General features: G+C 43.1%; 1 protein-coding gene across 1 annotated transcript in view; it reads right to left on the bottom strand.

The window, feature by feature from the left end:
• The window catches only part of Fgd6 (FYVE, RhoGEF and PH domain containing 6), a 105,096-nt gene that overhangs the window by 17,941 nt on the left and 65,360 nt on the right, over window positions 1-21,795 (bottom strand). Inside the window, exons 9-14 of the mRNA XM_057758169.1 lie at window positions 7,586-7,636; window positions 5,677-5,735; window positions 5,526-5,597; window positions 4,728-4,796; window positions 4,239-4,322; window positions 2,790-2,869 (exon numbers count right to left, since the gene is read on the bottom strand). Coding sequence (XP_057614152.1) covers window positions 2,790-2,869; window positions 4,239-4,322; window positions 4,728-4,796; window positions 5,526-5,597; window positions 5,677-5,735; window positions 7,586-7,636 — 415 coding nt within the window. The remainder of the gene's footprint in view (window positions 1-2,789; window positions 2,870-4,238; window positions 4,323-4,727; window positions 4,797-5,525; window positions 5,598-5,676; window positions 5,736-7,585; window positions 7,637-21,795) is intronic.

The raw sequence follows: 21,795 nt of genomic DNA, 5'->3' as shown, positions 1-21,795 counted from the left end.
GCCAACCCCTGATTTTCCCCTAAACTGCTTCCTTCAAGTGCTACCTATCACAGTGAACGGTGACACCACCCTACAGCCCATAAAGCCTGTCAGCTCTTGATGAATAACCCTGTCTTCCGCCTTCTGTGTTCAATCAATCACCTTTCCCCAAGTGCTGTCCACGGGGGAGTGAAATGTTCTGACTGTATCATTCCCTGTGATAAATGCCAAGTGGCTTTCCTATGCTCTTATGCTGAAGACCCAAAGCCACAAGGTCTTCCTGCACATGCTTCACCAGGTCCTCTCAGCTTCTCCTGGGTGCCTCTCGTGTCATTTCCTAGCCCACACCACATGCTCCTTTCTACCTCAGAACCTTTGGAGTCATTGTTCCTAAGCACCAGGTGGCCCTTGCTTTTCCCTTTGCCTCGTTATCCAACACCTTCCCCCGTAAGTCAGTGAACACAAGCCTTTATGGCCAATCGCCATGTCCTTTCTTAAACCTAGTTTAACAACCGCCTAGCAATTAGTATTCTCCCTGTATTCTACTTAATTACAGTAATCCTTACTTTACCTGGGTTAATATTTGCTAAGAACACGGCTGCCCTAGTGGAATGCAAGTTTAGTGAAGACAGGCTCTTTAAGTCGTACACTACACCTCTATGCCTAGCACAAGGCTTAGCCAAAGGCAGAGGCTCCATGTTCCTGACTGAAGCGATGAAGTCCAAATAGAGGAGCCCCTGTAAAACGTGGAAGGATGCGAAGTAGGATAGCATGCAAGGAGACACAAGCTGGAAGCCAGGTACCGACTCTCTCCAGCTATGAAGGTTCTAGATGCATCGTCTGCTAAAGGGAGGTTGTTTCATTTGTTTATTAGACCTGCTGGCTGGACAAGCCACCGCAGCGTCTGCTTCAGCACCTGCTGCTGCTTTATCTTCTGCCTGCATGTTCACCTTTTGCTTGCATGTTACAAGACACAACCCCTGCTTGCCTCAATCATTCTGCTGCAGAGACTCCCCTCTCTGGACTTTCACAGAACTGAAAAGGACCTCACTCTAGATTAGGCTTTGGTTTAAGAGAATGTTGTTACTGGTTTTCTATCTACGCAACAGAACGTCCCCATAAAACAAAAACCTGCTTTCATTCATCTGTTCAGTGGAGTAGCGCATTTAATTGTCTTCAAGAACGTTTCCTTTCCATTTACAACTCGGCCAGCTGGCCCCAAGCGCCCCGTTTTCAGCTTGTCGGGCTTTTGACCCCTCCCTTATTAACCTGGATCACTTCTAGCTTTGGATGTCAGTGAGAGATGTGTAACTCTCCCATTAGGATGGGCACTCACGGGCCACTGTAGGGTTACTTTGTCTACAAAAATAGGGAGGACATGACAGAGGGGAAATAAAGGGAAACACTCAGTTCATAGTCAGAAAAACAAACATTTCTCGATTAAGTTCAACATTATACAGAAATGCTCATGGTACTCAAAACCAACTAAATGATCACATATACTTCGTGAAAACAGATACAACAATGAAAAACTAAGTATTATATTACAGACACAGGACACGAAGAGACATTGAGTGAGCACATGCTATTAGAAAAGGGAAACTGAGGACTGAAAAGATGGCTCAGTGGTTACAAATGCTGCTGAGCAATCACGAGCACCCACTTAACAGGCTCAGAATTCTACAAGCACCTGCAGTCCAGTTCCAATGGAACTGGAGATCTACTCTGCCCTCAGGTGCACAGGTGCACATACACACAACCCTAGTTTATAAAAGGAAAAGGGAAGGGGCATTGGAAGACTCGTGGGGAGTTGCCAAAAACTTGCAGTTCATAGAATATACAACACTAAAGTGGGCATGGTGGTGTGTGCCTGTAATCCCGGAACACAGGAGGCAGAGGACTGCTGAAAACTGGGGGCCAGCTAGGCCACGTCAGGAGAGCTGGCCTCAAAACAAACAATTAACAAACACAATTAAATCACACAGTCTCTGCAAAGTAGAGTGAAGTGCAATAGTGAGGTATATTTGTGTGAGAGCTATACCACTTTGGGTTTCCTTAATGCTTGATTCTCAGTATAGCTTTCCTGTTGTTTTGGGAAAGGAAATCATGGTTGGCCTCAAGCTTACTACGTAGAGGAGAATGACCTCAAGTAACTGTGTGTGCCTGAAACCCTTATGGCATGTTTTCACCACGTGTGTAAGTCAATGCCGGTTTCAGTTCGAGGTTAGCCTGGTGTCCTACACAAGAGCAGCAATAGATCAAAAGCAGAAGACTCTGATCTCTATTCTGGCTTTGTTAGCTATATTGACAGCAACTCGACATTTTTCTAACTTGGTTTCCTCACTTTTAAGGAGATGTTTGTTAAGTATCATGTGGGTTACACCCTTAAGTGACACATGAAATCATTCTAGTCAAGTCTAAAGCACTAAGTGTTCCTAAACTCGCTGTGTTAAACTACGGAAGACCTTGCAGTACTTACAAAAGGTGATCAGCACAGCCAGTTCCGGCATTACTACTATTCACCTAGAGGGACACTGCTGTTTCTTGTATCAGCTCTGTCATGTGCCTGATGGCATACACAAATGGGAAGAGGTTTTAGGAAAGGAATAAGTAAAATATCTAGTGGTTGATCTAAATGTTAAAAATAAAAAAAAATAAAAAAAAAAAAAAAACTTACCTGAGCCAGCTATACTGCCAAAATGTCATTTCAGGTATGTGTGTGTAAGTGTATGTGACTATGTAATGACTACACACGTGCACGCGTGCATACACACACACATACACACACACCCACGCACGCACACACTTACCTGGCTGACAGGATGAAAGAACGCTCCACACTTTCAATCTTTAGTTCATTCTGATAGGCTTCCTGGGTAGGCTTTCTGACCTGGAAGAAGGCACAAATGTCTGACATGTCAACAGTAGCTGAAGTTGCCCAGGTCCTGGCTACTGATGTCCGCTGCCAGTCTCCTCACTCAGCTTTCTCTACCATCCTCTGCCATCTACTCTATGTTCCAGGCGAATTTAAATATTCAAATGCAGGTCTAATGTCCCCATTTCCTAGCCTTAGGTCACAATATTCACTTGACAGACTGCCTTTCCCAGTGTCCTAGCATGACGGCCTAGGTCATCCCTAAGCCTCACTGTCCCTCCCCAGAAAGGCTTCCCTGATTCTCTCAGGTGGAGTTGTCTGTTTTATGTTTTATTTGGGGAAGGGTTTTATTATAGAGCACCAGGTGTTTCCCAGCTGTCTATCAAAAACAGTATACCAACCACACCTGTCGAAAGATGCGTACTCTTCTGGGCTGTGGAGGTTCACACCAGTGATCTGAGCATTCAAGAAGCTAAGGCAGAAGATTGTCTTGATTTCTAAGTCAGCCTGAGCTACAGAGGCAACTCTATCATAAAAAACTTGGTGTGGTTGCTCACATCTGTGATTCCAGCACTTGAGAGATCAAGGCAGGAGGACAAGGAGCTCAACACCAGCCTCGACAATAAAATAAAACACAACCCCAAACCAAGCCTTTGAAAAAGATCCCAGACACACACACAGATAAATGTGTGTGTGTGTGTGTGTGTGTTTGAAATGATAGTCTTACCACGCTACCAAGACCTCAGAAGGTCTTGAGCTCCTGATCTCAAATGATCCTCTTAGCTCAGCCTCCTGCGGATGGGGGAACTGAAGATAAATACCACCAACCTGCCTTTGGCTCTAAACTCCACTTATTTCCTTACTTATTTCTGTTATATTTGGGCAGAATCTCAAGGAGCTGAAGCTAGCCTAAGACTCACTGTGTAGCTGAGAACGGCTCTGAGATCCTGCTCCTCTTGCCTCCTCCTCCTAAGGGGCAAGAGTGAAAATGTGTGCTGACACACTCTCCGTGCACTTCTAACTGTGTTGGTGGGTTAGTGTGCCTGCCCGTGGAGTGGTCTTTATGATGTGCTCACAGGTGCTAAGTCTGCATCACCGCAAAGGCTCAGGGCACAGGGAGGTTTGGGATGAGGCAGAGAGAAAATGAACCATCCTTCAATCTGCCTGCAAATGTCTTTTTTTAGCAAGTCTGTCACTATTTTTGTTTATCGTCGCTCTCAGCAACTATGCCTTGAATAAACTAACGCAAGAGTGAGGCCCCGACAGGAATGAGCGGATGCATGATCAGCAGCAAACAGACAGAAGAGCGAGGGAAGCGAGGATGACTATCTTACAGGTTTTCTCTGCATGTGTTGGGTAAGTAAACATGAATATGCACACGAACCTTCATTCCAGCCAGTGAGAGCATGTTGTTCAGTTTGTACATCCCAGACTGCATGGGTGTTGTATACAGCAGGGCATCGTTAAACTAGAAGGAGAAATAGAACACAAGGCCACTTACGAAACCAATTCCAGCAACAGAGACATCAATAACGCACAAGGATAAAGAGAAAAGACTGCCTGTCAGAAAAATTCTAAAGCACGTGCTTCATTTCAAAGTTTTTATAAATTCTAAATCACACTAAAATACTACAATCTGCCTGAATAAATAATTTGATTAAAACTATTCTTCCATATATAAAATAAAATAAAATAAATTCTAAGAGAGAAACTTTTCTGATGGAGCGTCCTAACAGACCTCATCATTTCCTGTGCTTGAAACAAGCGATCTGGCTGCCAAAGGCCACCAAGCTGTGGGGTGCACAAAGCTCGTCTGCTATCATGTCTTCCATGAAGCTGTGACCCAGACATGTCAAACCACATGGCCTCTTACCAGGAAAAACATCCGGGGCTGCATGACTTTCCGAGACAGCTTCATTAGAGTGCCTTCTTTGAGGAAAACCTAATTCATCCAAGCAAACACTCAGTTAGTGCCCCTGTCACCACACAACGACAACACACATAGGATTTCCTTCCAACGTTCTCCCAGAAGTGTTTCTTTGTGACTTACAGTCATGGTTTCTTTCTAAGCCCTACAAGTGATTCAGAAATAAGATTAAAGGACACAGGAGGTGGGGAGCTGGAGCAATGGCTCAGGGGATAAGATTGATAAGAGTACTAACTGATATTGCAGAGTATAGCTCTCAGCAGCCTGTAACTCTAGCTCCAGGAGATCCGACACCCTCTTCTGGCCTCTGAGGGTATTGCAGGCACATGGTGCACATACACACATAGGTTAAACACTCATATGCATAAAATAAAAATGAACAAATAAATATTTTTTTCAGAGAAAAAGAGAGTGACAATTTGCTCAGTTGGCAGGATGCTTGCCTAGGAACATGACACTTTGGGTTTGATTTTTAGCGCCTCAATAAATCAGGCATATGGTGCTGTGCTATCCTGTAATTCCAGCACTTAGGAGGTGGAGGCAGGAGGAGCTTAAGTTCCAGGCTACTCTGGGTCATATGAGAATGTTTCAAAACTTCCTCCATGCTGTTTTGAATAGACAGAATGGTGCCTCTTGGGTCACTGAAGAGCAACACTACTCATTCTCAAAACTAAACCAAAAATGGTTGCTGACAGTACACAATTACACTGCAGTGAACTGTAGAAGGTATTCTAAAACACTTACCCGCCCAGGTTGCACAATTTCATGGTGTCCACTTAAGCTGTATTGAATCTGCATAAGTTTCTGAAAGTTGTCCTATAGAAAGACAAGGGAGAAATGAGATGGGTCTGCTTCCAGGTTCCACAGTGTGTCAGTCCTTGATTTCCAGACTTACCCCTTGCTTCATGGTGTCATTGGCATGGTTGGCTACCTCTATAACAACAGCTAGGGCATCTAAAACATGCAGAAATAGAAAGGGCATTTGGTTGTTATCAACGAAGCAAACAGGTTCCAATATTAAGCAGTTCCAGTTGACAAAAGACCTACTACACAGCAATTAAACGCTGTGGGGGGACCTTGGTTGTCTGTGAGTAGCTGGAACTATAGACAGTAAGATTTAGTGAGGGGATAACCAGGAGGAAACAGGAAAAAACAAAACAAACAAAACCAAGGAAGAACCCTAAGGAGACCACTGACCCTGTGTTAGGTGGCTTGCTGAGATGGGATTACTCTGTTGACATTTACAGGGGCAAGGACAGACTTTACCTAGCAGCTAGGGCCTTTCCTACTAGAAACTGTCCTGGGGAAAATGATTCTGATAAAGCAGGCAGGAGCTGTGTGAAATAATTATTAAAGAGTCAGAGACTGGGAAGGACAGCTCAATGATATAGCATGCACTTTGCACACCCAAGGCCCTGGTTTCCCTCAGCCAGTCTTCTCTGCCTCTGCAACTACCCTATTTTCCTCTTTCCACAGGACTACGGACAGCTCAGGGCATCTGTACTCTACAGCTACTGCCTGCATTCTTTATTTGATGGAGATTTCAAACTTCTTCATCAACTGTACGATGTTTTCACTGAAGACACGAAACATTGTTCAGGCAACCTCAAACTTTTCTTTTAAAATAAAATGTTTTTAAAAGTTCAGCTCTGAGCTGTGGGCGTCACTCAGTGGTAGAGCATTTGCTTAGCATGTGTCCCTAATTGAATTTATAGCATCACAAACAATAATTACACCAAAAAAACTAAGCTGTGAGTAAGGCATGGGCTTATAATTCCAGCATTCAAAAGAGGCTGGGGCAAGAGGACCATGAGTACGAGGCCACCCTGCCTCAAAACAAAACAGCAAGACTTGGCGGCACAGACGTATAACAGCATTGAGGACACAGAGTGGGAAGAGTAGGAGTTCAAGGTCACCCTTGGCTATACAGCAACTTTTTAAAGTCAAACTATATTACAATCAAACCTTGTTTTAAAAATTGATTATGAGCCGGGCGGTGGTGGCGCACGCCTTTGATCCCAGCACTTGGGAGGCAGAGGCAGGCGGATCTCTGTGAGTTCGAGACCAGCCTGGTCTACAAGAGCTAGTTCCAGGACAGGCTCCAAAACCACAGAGAAACCCTGTCTCGAAAAAGCAAAAAAAATAAAAAAATAAATAAATATTGATTATGAGACATTGATTATGAATATTGCCCTTGTGTGGGTGGGGTGGGGTGTTGAGATTTAAGAGGGATGTAGCCTCTAGCAATAAATGTTCTCCAAATGAAAGGCTATTTAGATTTTACCTTTTTATAGGTTGTTTTGTTTGTCTGTAGCCAGGGTGTCAATTTGTAGCCCAGGCTAGTCTCAGACTCTTGGCAATCCTTACTTAGCTTCCCAAGTACTGGGATTACACCTGTATGCCGCCACACCTGGCTTAAACTTTAGCCTTGACTTGTGGTTTAGTTACTTCATGGAAATAATTTCCAAATTTGAAATGGATCATCTGGCTCAGTCTCTGGTTCTGAAAGATGGAGAACTGGACCTCCACAGATTGAATGACAGAGCACACAAGGAAGAAACTTTGGCTAGGCCAGGCCCACCCCCACACTCCTCAAGGCCAGCCTGGGGGTCTCCAGGGACCACCATCACCTGCCTCTAGTAGCGCTTGGCCTCTTCCCCTAGTTACTGTCTCATCTGCCCGAGGGAACTTTTAAAAAGGAATTTTGTATAAGGGTTTTGTTCAAAGCATATTTTTCCTTCCCAGGTCTAAGTCAACACAATACAAAAGCTTTTGTACCACAGAAGGCTGCAAAGGCTAGTTACCGTGGGTGTCCCTGTGGTCCGCAGAGTCTTCTAGAAGGTTCTTTAAATAGTCTAGAAGAGAACAAATCAGAGGAATTAGAACAATGCCACATGGACAACTCCCAACTCAGCTTTCTAATGTAACACTACAGTTTTACTTTTAGCTCAACTGTGGTAAAACAAAACCCTGGAATCAGAAAACAAAACCCATAGAACCAGAACTATAGACTATAAGACAATGGTTCCCAACCTTCCCAATGCGGTGACCCTTTACCATAGTTTCTCACACTGTGCTGATCCCCAACCATAAACTATTTTCACTGTTACTTCATATCTGTAATTCTGTTACTCTTATGAATCATAATATAAATATCTGTATTCTCTACTATAGAGCTATAGCAAGAAGAACAGCTTGTTATTGGCATAAAAACAGGTGAACCAATGGAATCATATTGAAGACCCTGATATTAATCCACATACCTATGAACACCTGATTTTTGACAAAAAAGCTAAACTTATACAATGGAAAAAAAAGAAAGCATCTTCAACAAATGGTGTTGGCATAACTGGATGTCAACATGTAGAAGATTGCAAATAGGTGCTGGAGAGATGCCTCAGAGGTTAAGAGCACTGACTGCTCTTCCAAAGGTCCTGAGTTCAATTCCCAGCAACCACATGACAGCTCACAACTGTCTGTTGTCTGTTCCAGGAGATCTGACAACCTCACACCAATGCACATAAAATTAAGTTAAATAAATCATAAAAATTATTTTAAAAAGATTGCAAATAGATCCATATCTATCCCCATCCACAAACCTCAAGTCCAAATGGATCAAAGACCTCACTATAAACCCAGCTACACTAAACCTCATAGAAGAGAAAGTGGGAAGTACCCTTGAACACATGGGCACAGAAGATCATTTCCTAAATAAAACACCAGTAGCACAGACACTGAGGGAAACAATTAATGAATGGAACCTCCTGAAACTGAGAAGCTTCTGAAAAGCAAAGGATACAGTCAATAAGACAAAGCGGCATCCTACAGAATGGGAAAACATGTTCACCAACCCCACATCAGACAGAGTACTGATCTCCAAAATATATAAAGAACTCAAGAAACTAGACATCAAAATACCAAAACAATTCCATTTAAAAATGGTGTACAGATCTGAACAGAGAATTCTCAACAGAAGAATCTAAAATGGCAGGAAGATGCTTAAGGAATTGCTCAACATCCTTAGCCATCAGGGAAATGCAAATCAAAACAACTCTGAAATTCCATCTTACACCAGTCAGAATGACTAAGATCAGAAACACTGATGACAGGTTATGCTGGAGAGGATACAGAGAAGGGGGAACACTCCTCTGTTCCTGGTGGGAGTGCAAACTTGTACAGCCACTTTTGGAAATCAGTAAAGGTGGTTTCTCAGAAAATTGGGAATCAACCTACCTTAAGACCCAAAGGATGCTCAATCATACTACAAGAACATTTGCTCAACTCTGTTCATAGCAGCATTATTTGTAACAGTCAGAACCTGGAAACAACCTAGGTGCCCCTCAACTCAATGACGAATAAAGAAGATGTGGTACATTTACAAATGGAGTACTACTCAGAGGTAAAAAACAATGACATCTTGAAATCTGCATGCAAATTGATAGCACTAGAAAACCATACTGAGTGAGGTAACCCAGATCCAGAAAGATAAACATGGTATGTACTCACTCATAAGTGGATATTAGACATAAAGCAAAGGCTAATCAGCCTAGAGAACACAACCCCAGAGAAGCTAGGTAACAAGGAGAACCCTAAGAGAGACATACATGGATGCCCCTAGGAAGAGGAAATAAATCTCCCAAGAAAACTGGGAATGTGGGGGAAGGAAGAAGGGTGGGTAGAAAGGGAAGGGAGAAGGGGAGAGAGAAGAGAACATGAAGGAATGGGATAGTGGAGACGGGGGAAGGATATAGAGAGAGAGCGAGAAAGGAGATATCTTGATTGAGGGAGCCATTATGGGGGCTATCCAAAAACCTAACACTAGGGAAATTCCCAGGAATCCACAAGGATGACCCCAGATAATACCCTAAACAATAGTGCAGAGGGTGCCTGAACTGGCCTTGCCCTGTAGTCAAATTGATGACTACCTTGTCATCATAGAATCTTCACCCAGCAACTGACGGAAGCAGATGCAGAGAACCACAGGTAAGCACCGGGCCAAGGTTCCAGAGTCCAGTCAAAGAGAGGGAAGAGGGATTATATGGCAAAGGGGTCAAGGCCATTATGGGGATACCCACAGAAACAGCTGACTTGAGCTAGTGAGAGCTCACAGACTCCTGATTGACATTGAATATGTGCATAGGATCGAACTAGGCCCTCTGAATATGGGTGAGAGTTGTGTGGCTGGGGCAGTCTTATCCCTAGTGCTTTAACTGGCTTTTTGGAGCCCATTCTTTTGGGAGGGATCCCTTGCTTAGCCTAGATATAGGGAGGAGGGCCTTGGTCCTGCCTCAAAGTGATGTGTCAGATTTCTCAATCTAAGAATCTACCAGTACTCAGGACACCAAGTAACTCCCATGTGTTCTAAACCAGCATTTTGCAAATGCAGACACCTCTGCCCCCAGAGCACATCCAGAGCACATCTGTCGATGTCTGCACAGTCTTAGCTAGGGTGAAGAGTGCTATTGGCATCTGCTGGTTAGGGATGCAGGTGGACATCCTTGATTCAATCTCACAACAGATAACCCAAATGTCAAAGTTGCTGAGAAACCCTAGGCTAGACGAAGATGGTGTGTAAATAAACACCATGGTGCACTGTGTCTCACAGTCTGGGAAAGGGTTCTAGTTAATGAATCTCTAATATCAACGTATGTCATCGGACTTCAGACAACACTTACTTCTCTGCTGAGAAAAGTTGGATGTCCTTGTTATCCACCCCCCACTGCATGGTCCATTACTCACTTTTCTCCCTTTCTTGCTATTACGTAACACAGACTCCTTGTCCTTAACTAAAATTTGGTTGGGCACCACAATTCAAATACTTCCCATGTAGTTCCTGACTCCCTGCTTTCTGTCTCTAACTGCTCTGCTGGTGAACCCCTTCTACCTTTACAAATAAAATCTGACTCGTGGTGTGGGAAGTCCTTATGTATATGTGTTGCTTTTATTGGTTAATGAATAAAGCTGTTTTGGCCAGTGGATTAGCAGAATAGAGCTGGGCAGGAAAGCTAAACTGGGGGAACAAAACTGAATGCTGGGAGAAAGAAGGCAGAGTCAGTGAGACGTCATGTAGCCGCCACCTGGAGGAGACAGACGCTAGAACCTTGTTGGAGTCTGAGTGGTTGGGGAAACAAACGAGAGGCCTCCAACAACAGATCTGCATTGTTCATAGTCTGTGGTGTGTGTGCATGCGCGTGTGTTGTGTGTGTGTAGTGCTGGGGATAGAACCCAGGGCCTTAGACATGCTTCGCACATGGTCTATCACTGAATTAGATTCCTAGTTTTCAACTAATAGTTTCCAAGGCTCTTCTCGGATCTGCCTTCTCTGGCAGAAAACTTTCCATCTGAAAGCAATGCTTTCCCCTTTGAACAGGACACGGCATGGCAATTAATCACTTTAGGTTGTCTCTCATCTGCACGATTCATATCCCATCACCCACTAACACGCAGCAAGTTCTCTAAAGTCAGTAATATGAATGCCGCTAGAAGTGCAGAAAAAGGGAAGATGAAAAGCACATTAGAAAACTGAGTGTATCAGACCCAATCTCTGCCTAGCAACACCACAGATAAAATGTCAGCCTGTAGATTCGCAAGTCATGTTCACAAACAACTATGGAAACATGGATGTTAGCATTCGTTTTCCAAAAGTAATAATGACAGATACGCTCAAGCTGCAGGAAGTGCTGGTCTCTGGGACAATGATCCAGGAGCCCACGGAGTCTGGATATGTGCATTATAAATATCCTGACAGGTGTTGTGGATGACCATGGTAAGCTCCCCTGAGGCATGGCAAAGCTTCCTTCTCGCCAGGAAGGTCACTTGTAGGAAGGCATGTCTCTGATGAAATATGTATGGAAGAAATCATGAAATCACTGGATTATATTGCTTCTACAATATGCTGAGCCTCCTCTCAGAAATTAAAAAAATGCTTAGTAAACCTGGTGCAGAGGCTCACACCTGTAACTCTGAGCTCTCAGGAACCTGAAGCCAAAGGATACCCTGGAGTCTAAGGCTAGTGGAGACTGTAGGATGAGTTTTAGACTAGCCTGGGCAACCGAGGGAGGCTCTGCCTAAGTAAAACAAAACAAGCTATTCTCACATTGACTATGCTCAGAATGCATTCCATATATAAGCTGTATTGGATGAATCTGTATCTTAAAATCCTATGGCTGAAAGTGCTGCTACTAAGGCCCTATATAATGATTCATGCCTCTAATTCCAGCACACGGGAAGCTGATGAGCTCAAGACTAGCCTCCAGTACAGGGAGACACTGTCTCGGAAACAAACAAATCAAGTGTTAGGGTTGCAGCTAACTTACCCTTCTTTGTTTTTTAACATTGATTTATTTATTCTATGTGTGTTTGTGTGAGGCACAGGCACAATGTCCATGTGGAGGTCAGAGGACAAATTGTAAGGGTCGATTCTTTCCTTCAATCCTGAGGGTTTGGGGATGGAACTCAGGCCATGAGAATGGCAGTAAACACCTTTGCCCCTGAGTCATGTTTCCAGCCCAAACTTCCCCTTGTAATTGCTATTCCTAACGGCCAAGTGGTTTTCCCTAAGCTTGTAATTAGCTGAAGAGTCTGGGTAGGAAAGCAGATTTACTTCAATGTCAGACTTACGGAAAGTTCCTCTTCCTTTCAGTTTTTGTTCCTTTATATAGAAGTACATGTCTGCAAATGCAATCATTTCTTTATCCCAAGAAAGCTGCCTATAAGACATGCATATTAGGAAATCCTGACCTCAGAATCATTTCCAGAGCCTGATAAGCATCTAAGTTGCATTTGTTTGTTTGTTTGGTTTGCGTTTGGGCTATTCAAACTAGACTGCTGGCCTGCCAGTCTAAGCCTTTAGAACAGGGGCCCAGTGCAGTTGCTACACAGAAAATATACTCAAGAGGCTGTTACAATGAGCTATTCTTTTAAATTATTTATTTTATGTGCATTGGTGTTTTGCCAGCATGTCTGTCTGTGAGAGAATGTCAGAACCACTGGATCTGGAGCTGCAGACAGTTGTGAGCCACCATGTGGGTGCAGGGAATTGAATCTGGGTCCTCTGGAAGAGCAGCCAGTGCTCTCAACCATTGAGCCATGGCTTCAGCCCAGCTACAACAAGTTATTAATCAAGAAAGGAATGCAGATAAGTCAGTCTTCTGCCAATTTTAAGGATGTGATACTGGTCTCGACAATTCAGCTTTGCAACTCATCCATCCATCCGTCCGTCCGTCTGTCCGTCCATCCGTCTGTCCTTGATCTCCTTCAGCAGTTATGAATCAACCAGGACCTTGGCAGCAGCATGAGGATGGTGACTGATCAATGTGAGTCAGGCAACACCGAAACCATGCTGCCGCGACTGGCTGAAGCCAGGGTGAAACCGGGAAGGAGACCAGACAGACGGCCTGTATACTCATGGGTATGCTACCACCTCCTGTTTAGGACCTGGCCCTGCAGAAATGTTCACAGGAATCATGGGGGCAGTATCGCTTTGCTGCCAGGTTAGACTTGTAACATCATCAATTTCCTGCTCCTGCCTAAAACATTAAGTAAAGAGTGTCTTTTAAAACAAAACAACAACAAAAAACCCATTGTCTCAAAACCCAATGAGACTATTGGTGTTATTAAAAATCAAAATTAGGAGAGAAAAAACCAGGAGTGGTGGTGCACAACTGTGATCTCAGCACTCGGGAGATGGGGAGACAGGAGTCTTACGAGACGGAGATCTTAGAGACAGAGGCAGAGAGGGGCAGAAAGAGAGAGAGAGAGACAGAGACAGACAGACAGAAAATAAGAATTAAATTACTGGTATAAGAACATCATAAAATGTACTCTTTGGCCACCAGGTGGCACCGTCGATTAATTAACTCCTTAACATCTTGCCCCTTAACATTAGTAATATTAAGCAAACCTAACTGAAATGTACTTTGTACAAGATCTAAGGATATGCACGTTACCTTTCTACTCAAGTAAGGCCCAAGATGAAAGGACTTAACACTACGAGATCTTCTGGAAGGCCCCCATTTACTACCCCAGAGCTTCTAGTAAGCCTTACCACTCCAAATCACAACCAACAGTCAACTACAAACAGAACATACTCAGACATCAACTTTCACTAAATTTCAGTCATTGGTAAGAGTCTAGAACTTTCTGCCTTCAGATGGCCTAGACTGTGTGCTTTTGCCATATTTCAAACTACTTTCTCGGGGGTCGCTAGGAAAAACGTTTTAAAATTAGGGTTTTGAAAAACAATCTCAGAAGGCTGGCTGGCCTCGGGCTCAGCTGGCCTTGAACTATTGTTCTTCCTGCTGCTACCTCCCAGGTGCTGGCACTACAAGAAGGCGCACAGACTTCTCTGACAATGAACCTAGCAATTTAGATAGAGATCTACAGGAAGCTGTATCCAGCCCACTCCAAGCTGAAGAACAGAACGAGTCCTCGCTAACAGCTGGCACACTGGTGGTTCCCATTCAAACGTATTCCGGCTACTGGGTATATGGGTAGAGACATATTCAGCCTGACTATGTTGCAATTGCATACTAAGGAAACCCGTGGCTGCTGAGCTAACTTGTAGGAAGAGTCCCCTATATACCATAACTGCGTGTGCTGCATATGATTGGATCGGTTACATCATGGGAAGGGCCACGCACAGCAGAAAAATGGTGATTTAACTGGAATCTGTTGATTAAATTAGGAAGCCAACTAAACTATGCACCTTAGAAATCAGTACCCACTTCCTTGGCAGCTCATGATTAGAAGTCCCTTGGGTACTTTCTCACTCATGTGGTCAGCTGTCAAGTGTTCTGGTTGGTCCTCTTCGCTTTTGAATGAAATCCTGTGCTACTTTGAAATCTGTGGGCACTTACTTTAATCCTTCCAGACTCATGGCTTAGAATGCAAGAAACATCATTCTGTGAACTAGAAAAGGCTATTTTCTTGAATGATGGAGTTCCATTATTGAAATACAGGCTGGACTTGGACCTCATTTGAGTATCTTAATGCAGGGCAAAGTAATGAAAAAAAAAAAAAACCTTGCCTATCAACCCTAGATTTTGATGTCTTTGGTCCTGAAAAGGCAGCTTCTAAGGACTCATGAAGCAAACCTGACCCCAAGTTCATGCCGTGACAAAATCTAGAGGCACATCTTAGAACTGTCCTCAGGACCCTTTTAGACTGGCTAGGCGTGTCTAGAATTCACTTAAGAGGAGACGACCTATGTATGAAAGGCTCTCAAGCCCTTACTCTGAGTCTTCCAAGACCCATTTTCTTAGCGGCTGCCAGTTGATCAAGTGACAATCTCAAGTACACAGAAAGGGCCTTGGCACATTTAACCCAATCTGCAGTGTAAGGAAACTCCTGTCCATAGTTGTCAAGTTTAGGCATCGAGAGACAAGTGCATTTTGCTATGCAACAGCCAAGTAAAGAATGGAACCAATCTAAGCACCAAAAAGAGGTCAAGTGTAGCTAAACTTCAAGGGCTTTCTCCATTTGGAACAGTTCCTATGAGCTCACAGTTCCAACAGAAACTGTGAGAAACTCCAGCAACAAATCCTGCTCACTAAACAAGCCCCAGAAACAGAGGCATTCTACTTGCAGGGAATCTGGGTCAAATTTGCACTAAGGATTAAAGAAAGAATGGCTTTGTAGCGATCTCCACTCGTAGAATTCAGGGTATCTGCAACCTTGGATGGACAAAAGCAAGCACATAAACAGAAAGACTCCATTTATTGTTTTATTTCTATAAAACAGGGTCTCACTGTGTACCTATGACTGTCACTTACAGTGTAGAACAGGCTGGGTTCAAACTCACAAGGATCCACCTGCTTCTGCTTCCAAGTGTTGGGATTAAAAGCATGAGCTATCATACCCAGCCCCATTTTCATTAATCTTTAAATGAAATAAGAGTTTCCTTTATTTTTTTCTTCTTCGAGACAGGGTTTCTCTGTGTAACAGTCCTAGCCGTCCTAGAACTCACTCTGTAGACCAGGCTGGTCCCAAACTCACAAAGATCCGCCTGTCTCTGCTTCCCTAGTGCTGGGATTAAAGGCATGCGCCACCACCACACAGCAAGAGTTTCTTTCTACCATGGACATTGGTAGAAAATCCCAGAAGGATTAACAATCTCTGTGACTCTATTACCATGGAAACCACTGGTATTTTTATAGCAAATTATAGTTGGGACATACAAATGAAAATAATGTGTACTCATATTAGCACGATGTCTAAACCATGGTAATCATCAGATCTTCCATCAGATCTAATTTAATTCAGAATTAAAGAAGTACACTGGCTAGGGGACGCAGCACAGCCTGTAACCCCAGCATTTGGAAGGGGGAAGCATGAGATGGGGTGTTCGAGGTCATCCAGGCTACACGACACCTTCTCTCAAAACAATAACGAAACCAGAATAGGTCCAAGTATGTAGTTCAGGCGCTGGAGTACATGCCTCGCAAGCATAAAGCCCCGAGTCTGCTCCCCAGTACTGCAGGAACCAGGCGTGGTGGTGCACGTCTGTAATCCTAGTACTAGGATGGAGAAGGCAGAAGGAACAGTAGTTCAAGGCCATCCTTGGATTCACAGGGAGTTGATGCCAGTATGGGCTACAAGAGACTGTCTCAAAAAACACAAAAACAAGCAAACAAAAGGAACACAGACAGAATATGCTCAGTTCTTAGGTCCCAAGGTCTTTCCAGAGTATTTAAATATTTCACAGATGTAATTTACCTAACAGAATCCCATTAAATGGCTTCCTCAGAACTACAGTTAAAAATTAATTGAAGTCAGTGGCGCACGCTTTTAATCCCAGGCTCAGATGTCAGAGGCAGGCGGATCTCTGTGAGTTTGAGGCCAGTCTAGTCTACAGAGCGAGTTCCAGGACAGACTCCAAAGCTATACAGGGGAACCTGCTCTTGGAAAAACAGCACACACAGAAACAAACAAAAGAACTGCAACAGCACAGGAGCTGGGCTAATAAACACAAATTCTGAATGGCATTCCCTCCCCACCCCGTGGATAGGACGCCTCCATCAAAAGCGTAAACTCTTCATCTGAAATCTAATATATGACCACTACTATCCTTTCAAACTGAAGTGCTGACCTGGAGGTGGTGTGCAAACAACCTTTTAAATTTTTGTTTTTTAAATTTTTGTGCTGAGACAGGGTCTTACTATGTAACCCTGGCTGGCCTGGGCCTCCTGTGGCCCCAAGTGCAGTGATTAAAGGTATGGACTGCTACGCTCAATTAAAATGACTTTTAATGTTCTGGTTTTAGAATAAAACACTTGCCAACAGGAGTTTTAATAAGGATAAAGTGTAGTCAATTAACTTACATTTTAAATCTGCAGATTAACCTGGCTATCACACTTGCAGCTTCAGAATACTACAACAGATGTTTTTAATATCCCATTTTCTACCAACATGGAAAATCTTGGATTTCCAAAACCTAGAGGGAATTAATGCCATCTCAGCCAAAGGCAAGGGCTATAGGAAAGAGTAATAAAATATATTGCGAAAACAACTTAATGTAACATAAATATTTTGAACGAGATCAAAGAAAGTACACTGAATCAAAGTTCAAAGGACTGTTGTTTGCCCATCACTGACTGTGGAAGTGGAAAAGATTTTCAGAAGCATTTTAAATTATGTCTTTCAATATGTTTTCTCCTCAGTGATCCTATCTGACTCAACTTCCTTCAATATCAACATAATAACGTTCCACAAAGAAATACTTTTATTGAGAAAAAATTCTAACATAATATATAATATAGGTAGAGATTTAAAAAAAATCAGAAAGGTCTCTGAGTCATTTCTAAATAAGAGAAGATGAAAAAGGATTTGCCTTTTTATATTACTTACATATTTTTATATGTATAAAAGAGCCCTTCAAAGTAAAAAGGTAACGCTTACAAAAACAAGAAGTGGCAAGATCCATATAAAGTGTAGGGAGAGAGGAAGAGCTCAGTGAGAGCCCGAGGGAACGGACATGGCCTCAAAGAGGACAGGATAGCCTGGGTGGGGGGAGGGCCATTACTGTGCTACCTGTAGGTATCCATTTGCTGAGGGACTGCTTAATGTTTGAGGAAATTGAGCCTGAAAGAAAATGCTTCAGCAGACCGGGGAAACCAGACCACAACTAGAGGAGAGAGAGAGAGAGAGACAGAGAGACAGAGAGAGAGAGAGATTGGTCTCTACGCTGTGGATAAGTGCTCTCTCAACTTTTCTAGCAAGCACCATGAGGGCCGGGGATACAGTCCAGGGGATGAACACTTGTAAAACGCTCTTGAACCAATCCCTAGTACAAAAAGAAGTAAGTAGATAAATTAAATAACTAATAAATAAATCATAAGAATTGAATGAGCAGAATCAGAATACACCTTTGGCAGAGAAATGAAGCAATGGTTTCCTGGGTTACGGGGTGTGATAACTGATGCGGACAGCAAGAAGACATTTCTGCGACAGGGAATGAGTGGGAAAGCCCTGACCTGGATCCCAGCAGCAGCAGGAACCAGAGGGACAGGAAAACCTGGAGATCCTACCAGGGAGAAGGACCGGAAAGTTTAGTCCTTCTGCAAGTGCCCAAGTCAATGGAAGCTTGCTCTCCACTTTCAACATTATGTAGTGGTCTATCCAGCCAGCACACATTCACGGGGCTCTGCAGCAGGGTTCTGAACGTCATAAAAAGGAGCAACTCTTCATTTCCGAAGCCTTTCGGTTGGTTAAGTCTTTGACAGGAGTCAAGACTGATGACAGACCCAGACGGCTTCTTTCTCAAAGATGAGAAAGAAGCAATGGAGCTACGCTGTGTCTGCTTCCTTATTCCCATTCTCCCCAACTCTAGGGGATCTGAGCGCCCCACATTCTTAGGATAGGGCCTGACTGTAATGCATTAGCCCTGACTAGTCAATACAAAAGTAAAATTTAGAGCCGGAAAGTGGTGGCACACGCCTTTAATCCTAGTTCTCCCGTATGTGTGTGTGTGTGGGGGGGGGAATCACTGCAAAAAACAAAAACAAAAAAAACAAAAAACAAAACAAAAAACCTGAATGACTAAACAGCAAAAACCACTGCCTCTGGGGATTTCCACTCAATTTTCTCTAAAAAAGAAATAACCTGTTTTATTGGTCCTTCTTCTATGCATTTCTCAGACTCCTGCCAAGACACTGAGGCAAGAACGAATCTGCCCGCCCTGAGTCAGACAGGAATCCTCCCCTGATCTGCCAAATATTTAAAAGATAACCAACATCAGGAGCAGACTCAAATACAGGCTGACTCTTCTTTTAAGTTAATATAGGCTCACTCTTCCTCTCAGTTACCTGTGCATTTGAGATTACAAGGTTATTGGGAGATTAAGTTATCTGAATTTGCTTTCCAAACATGGGACCCCAGTTAATTATCTAAACAGATACAGACTTCGGACTTAACATCCGGATTGGAGAGATGACCCAACAGTTAAGAGCACATGCTGATTTATTGAGGACCCAGGTTCAGTTCCACAACTCCCCCTAGTTCCAGGCAGCAGGCTTTGTGAGTACTAGGCCAGCCTAGGCTTTTATACAGCCTGTGTATACCTTAAAAAAATTACTAAAATGAGAATAATTGCGAGAGACTAGTGTGGTGGAACGTGTTTTTAATTCCAGCACTCATTAGTCTGAAGCAAGAGGATTACAGTGAGTTTGAAGTCAATCTGGGCTACATAGCAACTCAGCCAGGAGTACATGACAAGACCCTGCCTCAAACAACATTAAAATAAAAAATTTAAGAGCTTAAACACACACATAGAAAGGAAGGAGGGAAAAAAGGAAGGAAGGAAGGAAAGAAGGAAGGAGAAGGAAGAAGAAGAACAACAAAACCCTTAAAATTACGTCCGATCTCACATGATGTCAGTATTATAAAACAATAAAAAAATCTGTTTGTTTTGATAGCAGACACATGTCACCATGCCCCATTATCCAGGTTTCCAGGCACACTAGGCAAGCACTCTACCAACTTAGCTGCATCCCCAGCCACAAACCTGTTTTCTCAAAAACACAAAACAAAACAAAAAAACAGATTTTAACTAATGAAAGATGAGGTCATGAATTTGGAAGAGAGCAAGGAGGGGTCTATGGGAGAGTCTAGAGAAAGGAAAGAAAAGGGGAAAATGATGTGATTATGATCTCAAAAATAAAAGAAACATTTTTAGAAAAAGTTTTTTAAAAAGCCAGGCATGGGCTGGTGAGAGAGCTCAATTGATAAAAGCACTTGCTGCCCAGCCTGACGACCTGGTTCAACCCACATGACCCACAAGGTAGGGAGCAAACAGACTCTCGCAAGCTGCCCTCTGACCTTCACATATGTGTTATGGCATGCATGTACACACATGCGCACACAACAAACAAACAAATAAGCAAATGTAATAACAAGAAATGTAAACATAAAAGCCAGGTATGGTGATGCATGCCTATAACCCCAGCATTCAAGAGGCTGAGAAAGGACTAGAAGTCGTTTGAGGCAAGCTTTGCTGTCTCCACAATGAAAAAAATTGTCTTAAAAAGAAAAAAGACACACATTCACAGTTTTAAAAACTTGCTTTTCTCATTTCTCTACCAAAAAAACAACTTAGCATGCAATCTAAATTAAACAGGCAGATTTTCACTCTGTAGACCAGCCGTAGTACAGGAAGAAAAGATATCTTTTACGCTTCATTTTTCAGGAGCCCGATCCTTCTTTCTCAAATCCAAGCCACCGCTGTCTTTGGCCACTGAGAACATTACTCACTCTACAGCTGTGGAAACAGCCAGTGCTGTCCAATAGCTGGTTCATGACAGAGCTTTAGATCTATCTAGAAAAACCACTGTGTATCGGTACTTCCTCTTGTCCTGTGAATTAATAATCTCAGCCAAGAGCAGAGGAAAGCAGTGCAGATGGGCAGGACATCCGCTCATTATTTATTTCGTTTTATGTCATTCCAGAGAGAAATCTAATCCGAATCCAGCCCCACAGCACACCTTGGCTGCCAGGTCACAGGTCTGAAAGGGAAGGCTCTCCCATCTGCTTTCCTCTCTACCAAGTGGGGAAGCCTGAAGCTCCTGCGTCAAGGGAAGTGAGCGAATGCGGGTCTCCAGGCTCACATGCTCCTCTGTCGATCTTGGTTGAAGAGAACCAGATGAAGGAGATGTATTCACATTGTGTCCTCAAAGGCAACAGTTATAGCCAAGAACCTCAAATTCTATTTACACCAGACTACGCGTATCTACTGTTGAGTTGTGGTGACATTTTAAAGTTCTTATTCGCTTTAACACAAAATGTAATGGCAAGAATATAAGTAATTCTCTCCTTTTCCTCAATACACTTCAGCAAATCTCAGTAGACTTAATGTATGCATCAGATAGTATGCTTCGCACTGACATGATGTGTATTAGCTTTTATTATGATATCAAACCACTTTATCTTTATAAGCCTGTTATTTTGTCTATGAAAAAAATCTTGCTACTGTGTTACTGTTACTATTGTAAGTTTTAAGGAGTCAGGAAACAAGAGTACCCGAGTATACGTTCCTTCATCCAAATTCTACCTTGTATCTCTTCTACACTAGTCAGAAAAGTCTAAGATCTTGCAAATGATGGTCAGAATACCCAAATAATCATAGTAAGGCTACTGTTACTATTGCTAAGAATAGCTAATATTATTAGAATTTACTATATCCAAAGAAAGTATCCTAAGGATCATGCGTGCAATTCAGCTCATTAACAAATCCTCATAACAACAGAGGAAAGTAATTAGAGTCACCAGGACAGTGCTATGCAAACATGCAGGAGTGACTGTAGACCCCAAGTAGTTAAGAAAACACCTCCTTGGGATTAACAATGCTATTCAGGTAAAGACAGAAGGATGTGGACCGTTACCGTGAAATAACGTCAGAACATAAGGCACAGCCTACATGAATGCGCAGAGGTGACAGTATACGCATGATGCTCACAGAACTGAAAGCAGCTCAATCCCAGTGACTTAACTCATCTATCAGGCAGCGGATCATGGAGAGGGG

The sequence above is a fragment of the Chionomys nivalis genome, chromosome 25, assembly GCF_950005125.1.
Source record: "Chionomys nivalis chromosome 25, mChiNiv1.1, whole genome shotgun sequence".
Classification (NCBI taxonomy): domain Eukaryota; kingdom Metazoa; phylum Chordata; class Mammalia; order Rodentia; family Cricetidae; genus Chionomys; species Chionomys nivalis.
This window is presented reverse-complemented; position numbering and strand designations above follow the sequence as displayed.